Here is a 14,419-nt window from a genome sequence, read left to right as displayed (position 1 = left end):
GAACAAGAGGTTGAAAGGCAATATAGATTGATGTATATTTGTGTGAGTCTCTGGCCAACTTTCCCTGGTACATAATATACGTGAACCACTTCCCTATCTGCATTCCGCTTGACCAGGTAAGCCTCTCAAAGTGGATACCTTTTTGTTTAGGCAAATCAATATTTACTCATTTGTTGAACTCAGTGATTACCTTGATCGAGTTTGCTTCTGCTGATACTTGTCTGTAAAGTTATCGTATTTGGAGTACTTCATACGGTACTACCTGTGGAAAGTGTGTTACCGTGCTGTATGTTGACGGCTTCTTTTTCTTCTTCTCGTTTATTGTCCTTTTTTTCCCTTAAAAGGAATGTCAAAGCACAAAGCCCTCCAACCCCCCAAACCCACACCCCCCCCCCCCCCGGGGGCGGCCCTTCTGAGGCCATTTTTGTTGCTAAGATTGCTAAAGATTGAAGTATCAACCTTGCCATTATATCAAAGTGTCTGAGGTGTTAGACAGACCTTCCTGTCAAGATTAAGTTCATGATTTCCTTTGATATTGGAATTGTGATTATTTGAGGCTAGGACTAGATGCAATACTTGTGTGGGTATATATGCTAGGGATATACATTGTATATGTACATATTTACATGACTAATATGTACTTATTTTCCTCAAGAAAAGAATAGAGGTTAGGCTAATGGTTGCTGTAATCGCCTGCTAATTAAAGATCTTGTCAATTTGCACAGCTCATGTGCTTCAGCTTCATCATTTGCTAGGTTTGAGCTGTGACTTTCATTGCAGTCTGAAAAGTATTTGCCACTCATGCCTTCTGTTTTTGGGCTAAGTGCCACATAACATGTTGTAGCTGCACCCTGAAATATCCATGTGGAAGAAAGAAAATGTTTTAATGAATTTTCCATCATGGAATCATCTTCCTTAGGTAAAGGGACAGTCATGTATGGACAAACCTGTGCTATGGATTTTAGCAACTTTGATGCCACAAAATATAGAGATTCTGAAAGTTGTCAAAAACAAAAAGAAAAAAATGAGGAAGTGGCACAAGTTCTAGTTGTCTCAGTATGGGCAATGGGCTTGAGAGAAAAGGAAATGATGCAAAAAGAAAATGTGTCTGCAGTGAGGGAATGGTGATCCATGCCTGTGATAAAGCCTTTGTGATCCCTGATAATACCAGTCTTCACAATCCCTGGATGTACTGCATTGATGGTTACATTTGCTTTTCTTTCCTGCTAGATTCCAAGAAACATTACATTGAGGTGTAAAATATCATCACTAATGAGGACCCCCTACAACCAAGATAAACTTCTGAAACCATGAAGCTTTACCTTTGACTTGTCATTTTCCTCGAGTTTTTTTTTTTTTTTTAATGTTAACTTCCTCTGAGTTTTGTTGTAACTCGTATCAGTTAGTTTAGAATTACATTTGATTTCCCCTCAACTGTTTAGTTTGACTAGTTTCATAAAACTTGAAAACACATGAATAGTGAAAGTTTGGGTGTATCCTGAAGGTACCTAAAGCAATTATGACAAAACTGAGAGAGTTTGGTACAAGTTAGATGTATATATACTTTTACCTTTAGCTGTCTTGCCAATTCCCTGGCATGCAAAATATTGGCCAACTTAGATTGCGCGTATGCACGGGTACCATTATAGCTGCATAAAGCAGAAGAAAAAAAGGTTAAGAGTCATGGAGGCTGAGAGAAAGGATGGATTTATGTATGATTGTTTTTGTCCATGTACTGTGTGTACATCCGTGTAGTTGTGTGTGTATATGGGTATTTGTGATTATACTCGTGTATAAATCTTTTTTTTAAATAGATATATCCGTTTTACGATATATACATCTATATATACGTGTAGCGGAACTGTTACATTTGTACGTACGTACATGTACATAGACATACACATGTAGTGTGTGTATGGATGTGTGTATACACTTGTACAGATACATGTCACCTTTGGGTAATTAATAATTAAGGTATCGTTTTATGTTAATCGATGAGATAATCGAGCAGAAAGGCAAATGATTTGACAACATTTAGGCACTAAAGAAAATTAAATAAAACAAAAGAAGAAAAGAGAATGAATGCTTTTATTGACACCAGCCAGGTTTTCTAATTGTCATGAAGAATTAGCTCATTATTAGCAGTCATGTCATTATCTTAATCTAATAATTTCCCTACTAGTAAACTGAATCTAGTCATATTTGAACATGAACTGATAATTTAAAATAATGATTCTGGAGTACCACCTACCATTGATGTCTCAATCTTAGATCTAAATTGCCCTCACTTGGTTGGTTTTCCGACATGATTAAGACTTGATGGTCGCATCAATTACATTAGCCAGTAATTAGTGGAGCATAACAACCATAACTGCTAAGAAGCTTCATATCCTCAAATGAATTAGGCAACATTTGATTTTCTTCTCAGAAAGTCCTTCAATAGTAGTCAAATTTGACAATGCCAAAAACCAATCAGAACTTGCTAATTTTCTGCTAATTAGAAATGCCTAAGTTCATTTTTGGAGAGTTATTGATTTTGCACTTTTGGGCATTTATTTTTTTAGCTTTTCGGTATTACTCGGCTGTGCTAAAAATACCCTTTTTAGCACTCAAGAATTTGCCATCTTTCTAATTTGCATGAATAGGAAAAAACTATGCTAGATTTTCTTCTTTCAATTTCTTTTTTTTTTTTGAAAGAGCATGTGAAAATGAATCGAAAAATAGAAAATAAATTGGATATAGGGGCTTACTCAAGAAATTGCTAAAGTTTACAGGATTACTAATCAAGATTTGATCACAAACTGAAGACTCTAAGAGTGTGGAGTATATGTTTAAGAGAAGAAAGAAGAAAATGCATTTACTTGCGTGGGTTGAGCATGTGGTAGAAGGAGAAATCGTCTCTTTTCACCCAGTTGTGAATCACAGAAGAAACATTCACTATTCTTCCTTCAATGCCAGTTTCTGCAGCTGTCTCAACCATTCTCTCAAGCAGCATTTCTGTCAACAGAAAATGGCCTGCTAAACAGCAAAAGACGCCCCAAAAGGAAAAAAAAAAAAGTGATTTACACAATTTTTGGTAATATGTTAATGAAATGATGCTTTATTCTTGTTTAATTGGAACTTAGAGAGTATCCCAGTTTTTGTCAGACTATCTCCCTGCACTTGTGCATCCCGCCTCCCAAGGATATTACAAGCGGTAGAGAGATGACTCGAATACGCGATCTTGGAACCTAATGAGGCTACCCGAGACCATCGAGCCAACCACAAAGCTATCCTTTTTACATTTTTACTTTGCAAGAAGTTTTGCAATGAGTCAATGAATAGTGTTTAGTGAGAAAAAAAAGGTAAAATGTATGTATCCAGTATGTCTAATACAGGAATTTTGAGATTGTATATTACCTAAGTAATTTGTGGCAAAGGTCATCTCAATTTTATCCTCAGAGAACTCCAAATTCTGTGAAAATTTCCCAGCATTGTTTCTGCAAAATAATTTCACTTTGACAATCAGTTTGATTTCTCTTTTTACCACAAAACTAGAAATAAAGACATCATGGAAAGCAAAAGTGAAAGAAAATATGTACTTTACATTAGGATATGAAGGGGCAATCCTAGAGACAGAAACTCAGTGCAAAATCTCTTGACTGATGCAAATGAACTGAGATCTATCTCCAATATGGTTATATCAGCCTCTGGACTCTCCTTTTGTATATTTTCCTTTACCAAAGCAGCCTTCTTTAAGTTCCTTGCTGGGATGATTATCCTTACTCCTCTCTTTGCCAGCACTCTTGCTGTTTCAGCACCTATGCCTGATGTTGCCCCTTCAATTATGTAGACAAAACAAAAAGAAATAAGGGGATTTGTCCATTGTTAATTAATTTGTAAAAGGATAATCTGATTAACAAATCTATTAAGCCTAGAATGGTGGGCAATTACAATGGAATAATTAATATACCTTAATGGAACTTTTGATATTAAAGGGGCATGATTAGTTTCTACCACTGGCCAGACAGTTGTGATATCAATCTTGCTAGCATGCACAAGTGAGGAAAAACTACTCATTCAAAATCAAAAGAGACAAAACCAAATCTTGCTTCAAACAAAAAGAGCAGATAATAGAATATTGAGTACTTTTCTGACCAAAGATTCAGAGAAGAATAGTACATAGGATCATCCATAATAAAACACATGTATGTTGGCTTGAGACTAGCTACAGCATATTGACTTGTGGAAAAGGAAGCAGAAAACACCACAGCTTGAAGTTTCACTATTTGATGTTGCTGCCCAGAAAAAGTGAAAAAGTAATGACAGATCTTGTTTTCATTTGATTGAGCACTATACAAAGACTTTGTAATAAGAGCTGATGCTGAGATGGGCTATGAAAAACAACGTGAATGACGCAAGAATCCGCTGCAAAACCAAATTTAATTCATTGCTAGTTTCTTGAATTTGTTTGGAAAAAAGACGCAGAAAGAGAGTGCTCCAAACGATCCGGTTTTTTCGCAATCTTCACCTACCTAGGCATGAATCTGCAGATGGATTTACTGATATCGCAAAACAAGGATTCCGAGCAAATTCTTCCAAAGTACAAGAAAGAGATGTGAGAATGAAAAGGGAGAAGGAAGAAAAGGAGAGAAATGAATACTGAAGTACACAAGTACCAAAATGACTCCAAAAGCAAGAAGAAAGGCAACAAGAATCTTTCCCCCATGCCACCACCGAAAGAGAAGAAACAAAATCATCAGTCAAACACCAAAATATTCAACTTTCAATCCTTTGTTCCCAACATGGTAAACCACCTCAACAGATCAACAAAAACATCTGGAAAAGTTTGTTCAGAAAAGCTTCTTCTTGAAGATCAAAGGAAGTTCAACTAAAAAATATGCAATTTTTGTTGCATGTCAATGTAACAAAGAAACTTAATTCATTGCTCCTTAGCAGTTATCACCGAGGATGTATTGAATGCTGCTCATGTTAGAGACAAATCAGTACTTACCAGTGATTATTGCCGTAAGATGAGAAGAAGGAAGAAAAGTTGAAGATGAAGAACAATCTCGAGTAACTTGCTCAGCCGTAGATTTTGAGCCATAGCCACTTGGGCCAGCAAGACCTGCCAAGTACTTGATAATAGCCTTCATGAGAGCACAGCTTAGAACCTTAAACTGCAAGACTGAAGCAATGGTGGAGAACCACGTATATATAAGGGACTCAGAGACTTTGTGGTACTCCATGCACACACACAACACACACTTCTTGTTGAGTCTTTGAGGAAGTCAGTGAAGTGAAGCCAAGCCAATTAGTATAGATCCAATTGGCTCTTGTCAGAAAGTCAGACATTTCTCATCAGCAATGAGATAAAATTTTAGTGGTCCAATATTGACTGTTCAGCTGAGAATTTCAGCAACTAATGTTGTGAGAAAGTCCACTAATAATACTAGCTACCATTAATAATTGTCTTTTATCTTTTGCTAATTATTATTGTCTGCCCTCATTAGATGTCTTTTGCCTTTTTTGTGGTCTAAGAAATTAATATGCTTTTTTTTTTTCCCAATTAAAGGGTGCATTTGGGTATCTCACATTAATCTCTGGTTGCTTTGTCTAAAGTGTATTGCATGATATATTCAATGGTCACATTAGGTTTTCTTGCATCATTTTATATTACTCGTTATTACTTTTCTGTATCTTCACAGATTATCTACCTAATTATTCATTTAATTTTCCAACACATTGGGATAAGTAAACAGGACAAGAAGTAACGTATTCAACTGATCGTAAAGGTTGAGATTGCAATTGCAACTACACTTGCGGGCTACAATGTGTAATTCAGGTTTGTACTTGTGATGTTTGTGCTAGGACAATGTAGACCACAAAATCCATATCCCTAATTCAGGATTGTACATACAATCATAGGGTTACAATTCATGATCAAGATTGAGTCGACCTAATATAGCACAGTTTTTCTCTGGGTCTTTCATTTTAAAAATAATTTTTTATTTTTTTATTTTATTTCTAAAGATCTAAATTGGACGTTTCAAATTGAGCTTACTTGATGTGATCCGATTAGGACCATCAATTATATGGTGTGATTGTCAGTGTAAATACAGAAGTCTTGCATGTCGATAGATATCAAATACGGTTTGGGATATTTTACATATTAATTAATCGTTTCACTAAGTTTACATTCTCATGAGTAAGTAACAAGTTGAAGGATTTACTTCCTATTTGACAAATGACATTTAATGAATTAGTATTAATATAAACAAGAGATTTTGATATTAGTTAAGGCCATGTTTGATAACTCAATTCAGCACTTAAACTTAATAAATTTAAATCTTAACGTATTTAGACGCGTTTGATAACCAAAAATTGAACATCTGAATTAATTAAATGACACTGAATTTCTTAATCGAAACTTACTCCCAAAATAAGTGATAAGTGATAAGTTATTCACTTATCACTGAATGTGATATACAGTCAAATATATTAGATATAATACTTAACAATTCAATAACTTAATGGATTCAGATTTCAAATTTCAAATTTTAGTTTTCAAATTTTAATTTTATCAAACGCACCCTAAGTCTCCCCATCATCTAATAAAAATATGGGGTAGATTGTTGTTAGAATTGTTAGTTTTTCTTCTGAAATCTGTGGTTTCAACGAGTTATCATGGCTAGAATTCCCTCGTATTTACCTTGTCCCTTTTCCATGTACTGTGAAAATTTTATTCTCCCTTCTTACCTCATCATAACCAAGTAAAATTATTGGGAAATGTAGCAAAACGAAATGTATGAATAAGACGAATAAGGGTAGATTGGTAGGGCAATGGCGTGGAGACAAGGAATAAGAAACAAAAAAAATAAATAAAAAATTGAATGGCCTTAAAGTCCAATGAACATGTATGATCTTTACTTGTTACTGTCTTGTACCACCCCGACATGCCGTCGGCCGCCTGCAGCCGCCGTCCTGCCGCCACACTTATACTAGTGAACATAATTTCATTCTCTACAGTGAATCCAGAAACAACAATAGTAGAATGCCAAACAAGGCTAGTGTCACAAGATTAAAGTTGAGAGATGGATTAATTAGTTTGTCTTATGCCTAATTTGGTTGGAAATAAATACCAAAGTTTCTTAAGCTACCTATATTATGGACATTCTTTAACATCTTAGGAGACAAAAGATAATAAATTAGAATTATATATGTGTCTGTAATTCTTAAAATCATAACGCAATCAGTCATAACACCAAATTGTTTGAATAAGCATTTCTAACTGTAGAAAAGTCACTGTTGTTGTCACTTTTGTATTGAAGTTTATGGTTTTGAATGAGAATCGTGGCCGCAAATTCCCTCATAAGTAGTCATTTTCCCCTCCATTTGTCTTTTTTTTTATTTTTTTATTTTTTTTAGTATAAGCAGGAGAATTCGAACTCGAGACCTCTCACTTACACTCCCTCCCCCGTACCACCCAACCCAACCCTCCCCCTCCATTTGTCTTTACATGTGAGAAATGTACTATTTTCTTGCCACAAAAAGAGAGAAAAAGAAAACGAGATGAAGACAAAAGACAAAGATGATAAATGAAAAGAAATAGCTAAAAAAAACTCGATATTTCCTAAGCTTTTAATTCGAGTACTGTATTTTCCATTAGTTTTGATTATTTCATATTCCAATTTACAAACATGTATGAAAAGCACGAATTTGGTTATCAATTTGCCAAATAATTATCAGATTGAAAAAAAAAACCAAATTTTGAGGCATTAAATTTCAACAGCCAAAAGTGCAAAAGGGAAGGCAGAAATCATCCAACCAACTAAACCATAGTCTAAAGTGCAAAAAAGGGCAACAAAAACCACCCACCCAATTACTGCAGAACTGTATACTTATTTTACTGCATTAAATTGTCCATTTACCAAGGAAAAAAATAAGGAAAAAAAGCACTAATTAAAGTCCCTTTAATAAGTGAAAGTAAAGAACAGGAGTGCATAACACTCAACAGAAATGGGAATTCAAGTGTCTCTCACACGTGTTCATCTAAACAAACCATAATTAAAGGTAGCCTGTCAAAATCCCCCCTCAAGAAAAGGGAAAATTTTTTGAAGAATCAGCATATACAAATAATTGCCAGAAGAAAAATTACAAAATGGGCAAATAGTGAAATTGCTTTTTTGCGGACACAAAAGTGCTTTTGATGCATGCTTTTGTTGCGTGCAACCGTGTAATTCTAGTGTCCTTTTCTACAATCCTTGAGGTCCATTCCATCCCATTTTTTCACATTCTTTTTTGACATTGAAAAATGATGGCCTTTGTTGGAGGTTTGAAGGGCTGGAAAAGAACATTGAGGTTGACTCCTCAACAATGGAGTTGTGAACTGGCTGTGCAAATCGGACCCATTGGTTCCCTAATTGGTGTGCAACTTTCATTAACCTGCTCTAAGTTTTGTAACCACTTACTCTTATGGTTTCACATGTGATCTTCTTCTTCTTGTTTTTTTCTTGGTTGTTTTCATTCTTTTTCTCAATGCATGTCCCATAAAGTTTGGGAAAGAGGGAATCAAACGAAAGTTGTTATTGATAAGACAGCATTTCTATGATAATTATTACTTTCATACACATAATTAATCTATATCTTGTCTACTTCACAAGATTTTAGGATTGTTTATCACCAATTAATGGATTTGGTTGGTGCACATTTCAGATTAACATAGAGAAATTTCACCATCATAAAAAACCAAGAAAAAAAAAAAGATTATGATATATATTGTACTACTTGTTCATTAGGGTTTTGATAATATTATTGTGAATCTCATGCAACCAAAATTGTGCATCTCTTACAAGATCCTGCTTTTGATTTCACATGTTCGAGTATAGCATCTTTGAATACCTAATATGCAACGCAAATAGTTCAAAGTCAAGCAAAACTTGGCAAAACGTATGGGAGAAAAAGGAGCAAACAAGACTAAAATCATAAGACAAAGAAAAAGCCTAAAGTTTATGCTGCCTCACTTTTTGGAAGTTCTTAGGAAATAGACAAATTTTGTATGCCAATTTAAAAGTCAGTGGAAAACATTCACATTGAAAGTCTAGAGTGAGGAATTAGCTTATGAGTTTGAAAAAAAAAAAATCATAACTCTACAAAATTTCCAGTAGCTTTCTTCATCAACTTTGACAATAGTCGATTTGCACTAATGCTCTAATTATATTCCATGGATGCCGACATGACAGCCCACATCAAAGGATTAAACATGAAGCTAAACAAGGTCTTTAGCATGATTATCGGTTTACCTAACCAATGTACCCAATGGTTGTCTAAATCATAAGAAATTAGGGACGTCATTAAGCAAGCTGAAGACGCAATGGAATTTAAAGATTAAATCAGTATCGGTTTGCATTTTCATGTTGAACTAATTGAGCTCGAAAGAGTTAGCACTTTGAATTAACTTGAATGTTTTCTTTTTTGTATTTATTTACAATAATATAACTCGGGCTGGTTATTGAAATATTTTTAACTTGAATGACTAGATGAATGACTTCAATATTCTTATTGCAAGGACCTATTTGGCTTTATATTTTATGTCTAATACTCAATCAGTTAATGTGTAATTCGTTAGAGTACAACAGCAGTTGCTTTTTAGTCCCTTATAGCTTAAATTTTACGTGATGAATATAAATTGAAAAAAAAAATCCACAAATTGAAAAAGAAAATTTCTCCAAGGATGTCAAAAATCTCAATGAATTGGTCAAAATTGGAAAGCCTAGGACTAAATTAGTTGTTTTGTAAATTTAAGATATCAAATTGGTTGCATATGGAAGTATGATGGACTAAATTTCAATAGTTTGTTTGGATAGGAAATTTTTTGACAATATTATTTAGAATAACACCACAACATTTTTTATGATGTGATATATGTGAGATGAAAATCTGATTGAGAATATGAAAAAGTGGTTGAAAATTATGTTTGTGATGCAAATAAAATATTTTTATTAACAAAAATTGTATCTAACAAACCCTAATATTTTTTTGATAAAAATTTTTCAACTTAAATTACTTAAATCTCATTAGAGGCAATATAAGGTGCTAGCATACGATATATACGTGTCATTTGCTAACAACACACATTTGTGTATGCATGGACACAGTGTACATCAAATCAAAGTACATCCTCGTTTTGCGAATGGACGTGCTCTTTTTGCATTGTTATAAGCAATATGAGAACGTTAAAAGATTGGAAAAAGAACTGGCAAAGTGAAATTTGGTGAAAGCATTATAAGTGCAAACTGGCATTATTCCTTAACAACTTTGAATAAACTTATAGGATTTACCTCTTAAGCTCAACTTATACTGAAACTAATTAATCATAGAAATGTTTGAAAATTGCTTATTCATTGTCTGACAACATAAAGCTAATGCCAGACATCAATATTTTGGTAACTACATTTTGTTCATTGTTCATTATGAACTTCCAATTAATAATGGTAACAACAATTAAAACCTCATTATCTTTGTCATGTCAAGAAACAAGTATCATTCGATCAAACAAGAAAACCTTAATCGAGTTTAAAACTACTTGAACAATCCCCTAATCCCAAGTGGAAGGAATGAAAACCAGGTTCAAAAGTACACTATTACCAACTAACCATGAGGGGCCTAGGAAGCATGAGGGGCCTAGATTGTACAAGTGTGTCCCCCTCTATGAGTGATTTTACTACCTGAATTGATGAATCCAACAAAAATTAAAACACCATTGTCGACAAAAGTTAAAAGGTCTTTTGCATCAATCAAATGCACCTATAATTAGCAATCTATGAAGATCAAGAAATGTTTTGCTTAGTGAAAAGCCTGAATTATTGCCATTACTAGTAGCCTCACGTGCTATGTACAAATTAACCCTTAGACATTTGTCTCATGTAGGATTGTCCCCCAAGCCAATTACGGCAAAATTGTGGGATGTTGATTGTAGTTTTCATCTCACACAATTACCCCCCCCCCCCCCTACAAAGTCAATATTAAGATACTAAGTTTTCCTTTTTTTTTTTTTTCATTTCTACGTTAAATTTAAAACGGATTCTGAACCTTACAAGTACGAAGGGAAAAGGGAAAAGATTTAAGAGTCACACAAGGATTTTATGATCATTTAACTAATACGAAGTACTAAGTTGAACTGATTCCTTTATCAGCGTAAAATATAAAGCTTTGTCGAGAATGGATTGAAGCTTATCAAAACTGATACAAGAATAATAAACAGGGCAACTTGACTGGATTGCTTCTGACGTTGAATAAAGATTGATTTATGCACTACTTTAATCTTTAATCCAATTTAATATTTTGTAAATTTACCAAATAGGAAAGATCCGCGCAAACAAAACCAAAAGCTAAAATAAAGCTTGCGTGGTCCTGCATTTGTCACCAAATTTTTGAATTATGTTTATGTGGTCCTGCATGTTGTTCTTTGATAGTATTCTAATTAATGGAAGGATGCTAGTAAAGTTTTCTTGTCTTCATGTTCTTGTGCATCTTATCTAGTAGCCAAAAAGAATAGTGAATTCATAATTTAACAATAAAAATCAGTGTAAACAAATGAGCAGAAGATGCTAGTGGGATTTCATGTAGACATAGACCTGATTGAGGACATACCACCTTGTGGCCAGCACTAGTTAAAAAACACAGAAACAAAAACTATTCTAACATGTGATAAAGAAATCACATTACAACCTATTGGAGATTGAATGGTGGGAAAGGAGACACTGCTGATACTGCAATATGGGCAATTTCTTATCAAAAAATCAACATTATTATGTGTTTGCCAATTCAGTGGTGGACACAAACACACACCAAACGGGAATTTACACACAGAAGCATGATTCATGTTACTGAAGTTGGACGCTCCAAGCTTCTTATATGGAGCAAAAAGAATGGTTTAAGTCTGCAACCTGCTTGGCTCCTAAGTCCTACCTACTGCCTACTAACCTCAGGGGACAAACTTAAGATGGCCTAAACATGAATTGTTTCCTTGATTCAGAAGTAGTGGGCAGTATCTTTTTTGACTTCTGCATGAAAATCGGATTTGCTAAATTTTCCTCGAATGGTTACAACACTTTCTTCTTTCTTTTAGTCAAATCAATAGGGGAAGCAATTAAATCTGACCATGGAAAGTGGAAACAGTTTTGGGCACTAGTTTTTCTTACAAGTTGTAGCACCTAGTTGTGTAAGCTAACTTATGCCTGCTGAACATATATCAAAGGGACAATGCGATATTACTACTTAAAACTTCCAAGGCTACCCTGCTCCATTGATTAACACTCTAGAAGTTTTTTTTTTTTTTTTTTTTTATTAAATGCACTAAACTACCTTAAACTTTACTCTAAGTTGGGCTTTACGGTCCTTAACTCGTTAAATAACTACTTTGCCCCTATTTATTGAGTTGAAGGTGGTAAAGTGCGACTAAACATAAAATTCACAAGGGTTTAGTGCTTTTAACCCTTTTTTTGGGTGTAAGATAATAAAACATCTATCAAAGGGGAATATGATATTATTGCTACTTACAACTTCCTAGACTACTTTGATCCATTGATTAGCACTCCATCTGAGGCTAATTTGGTTTAGGGCATAGTTTTGATTGATTCTTTTATCTAATTATAGATTCTTATTTTGAATAATTAAATTTTGTAATGTTCTCGTTTACTTTTATATTCGAATTATAGATTTTTTTAATAATCAAAATAGCTAAAGTCTATAATCAATCAAGAGTAGCTTCTGCTAATTCTAATTTTTCTCTATAATCATTTTCATAATTAGATTTTACAAAATCTAAAGCAACAAAGAATTAATCTAGCTGTACATCTCAAATATTAACTTTAAATATAAAAAAGAAAATAAGTTTGTGCGATTTAGATTAGGCCACTTTAGTTGCAGTTGCAACCTAATCTAAGCCGCTAATTGCTTTGTAAAGTTTCAATTCCTTGACTTCCAAGATTTACCCGGTGGTTGTATATCACTTGTCCCCAGAGTCTAACTAAACTTCCCCGTCAACTAAAGTTGAAAAAAAAATATTACATATGCACCTAATTTTTTTTAAGACTCGTCAAAGCATGAAACAAATATCTAAGCATCGAAAATGAAAAACCATTACAAGAAAACATTATTTGTGATTAGGGTTATTTGAAACGAGTTATTAATTTTATATATAAATTATCCATAACAGAATTTCAAAATGCAAATTGATGATAATCGATAACGTTTAAGTGTGAAAAGAGTTTAAACAAATGCAAATTGGCTTGGGAGTCAAATTAAAGATTTCATGGTCACCTACTAATCTATATATATATATATATATATATATATATATATATATATATATATATATATATATATATATATATCAGATTTGTTTCTCACTCTTACGTGGCATGTTTAATTGAAGAGAATCAACGAATTATGAGTCACTTGAGTCTACCCATATTAAATCCTAATTGGATTATATTATATGTTCAAAAATTATCTCTAATTTTAAAGCAACTTTAAAAAAATAACTAATTTTATCTTAAAGATATTGTTTTAAAAAACAACTAATCTTATCTTAATGATTTTGCTTTCTATCAAATTATTACATATAGAACTATAGTAAAATCTTTTTCAAATCACAATTATTGAAATCTTACATATCCCAAATTACTTTTTTATTCACAATTATTGAAATCTTACATATCCCAAATTACTTTTATAATCACAATGATTGAAATCTTACATATCCCAAATTACTTTCTTTCAGCACCATATCATTGATTAGTATTCAAATTGTTCATCATTTCTTCCTTAATTTTGAATTAATTTAGTATAAAAAAGGGAATTAACTGTTACACCGATAAATTTACCAATATTGTTAGAAACTGAATATTTATTGATGAAGAAAAATGAATTGCTAGATTTTGTCTACTTAATTAAATATGAATATATAGTTCTAAATTTATGGTCATTACAAAAATTTAAATTATCTAAAAGAATATCTGTAAAAAAAGAATATCTACCAAATTCTTGATATGGGGTATATGATTTAATGTATACTATCATATTATAGTAAAAGTCTATAAACAAATATTTGAAAATTAGTAAATAATTGAATATTTAGAACACATCAATTATTTGAAGTTAATATAGATGAACATGTAGGATTGTTGTTAATTTTTGTATTTTAAATTATTTATATTTGTATAAGTTTGCAATAAATAAAAAAAATAACCGTGCTAAGGCACGGGCAAAATTCTAGTATCCCTGAAGAGCCTATCTCAAATTACAGTATTTTGCTAAAAATTTACTTTTGGGGTGATAAAAGTACTTTTGAAATGATTGGTGAGTATCATTCCATAAATTTAGGAGTAAACTTGTGATATCAAAAGCACTTTTAGCAAAATCTCTAAATTGGTAC

At 33.0% G+C, this 14,419-nt stretch overlaps 1 protein-coding gene across 4 annotated transcripts; it reads right to left on the bottom strand.

Annotated features, from left to right (window-relative positions):
* Positions 1–564: 564 nt before the first annotated feature.
* LOC113739431 (short-chain dehydrogenase TIC 32 B, chloroplastic-like) lies at positions 565–5,342 on the bottom strand. Of its 4 annotated transcripts, none has more exons than XM_072046035.1 (8): positions 4,994–5,342; positions 3,587–3,818; positions 3,400–3,479; positions 2,862–2,997; positions 1,571–1,649; positions 1,136–1,226; positions 948–994; positions 565–851 (listed from the first exon to the last, which is right to left on the bottom strand). In XM_072046035.1, the coding sequence occupies exons 1-8, from the start codon at positions 5,226–5,228 to the stop codon at positions 669–671; spliced, it is 1,083 nt and encodes a 360-aa protein (XP_071902136.1). In that variant the 5' UTR covers positions 5,229–5,342; the 3' UTR covers positions 565–668. The 4 variants fall into 4 exon arrangements, with proteins under 4 accessions (XP_071902136.1, XP_027122441.1, XP_027122443.1 ...); XM_027266640.2 differs by having other exon boundaries at positions 2,862–3,015; positions 4,994–5,340; XM_027266642.2 differs by having other exon boundaries at positions 1,136–1,223; positions 4,994–5,337.
* Between the last annotated feature and the right edge of the window lie 9,077 nt (positions 5,343–14,419).

This window comes from Coffea arabica, chromosome 4c (assembly GCF_036785885.1).
Source record: "Coffea arabica cultivar ET-39 chromosome 4c, Coffea Arabica ET-39 HiFi, whole genome shotgun sequence".
Lineage (NCBI taxonomy): Eukaryota > Viridiplantae > Streptophyta > Magnoliopsida > Gentianales > Rubiaceae > Coffea > Coffea arabica.
This window is presented reverse-complemented; position numbering and strand designations above follow the sequence as displayed.

Coding starts and splice junctions, on each gene's coding strand:
- LOC113739431 (XM_027266640.2), bottom strand. CDS start 5,228: ATGGAGTACCACAAAGTCTCTGAGTCCCTTATATATACGTGGTTCTCC. Junction 995..1,135: donor TCACAAAGGCTTTATCACAG/GCATGGATCACC, acceptor GACAACTTTCAG/AATCTCTATATTTTGTGGCA. Junction 852..947: donor TGCTAAAATCCATAGCACAG/GTTTGTCCATAC, acceptor TGGATATTTCAG/GGTGCAGCTACAACATGTTA.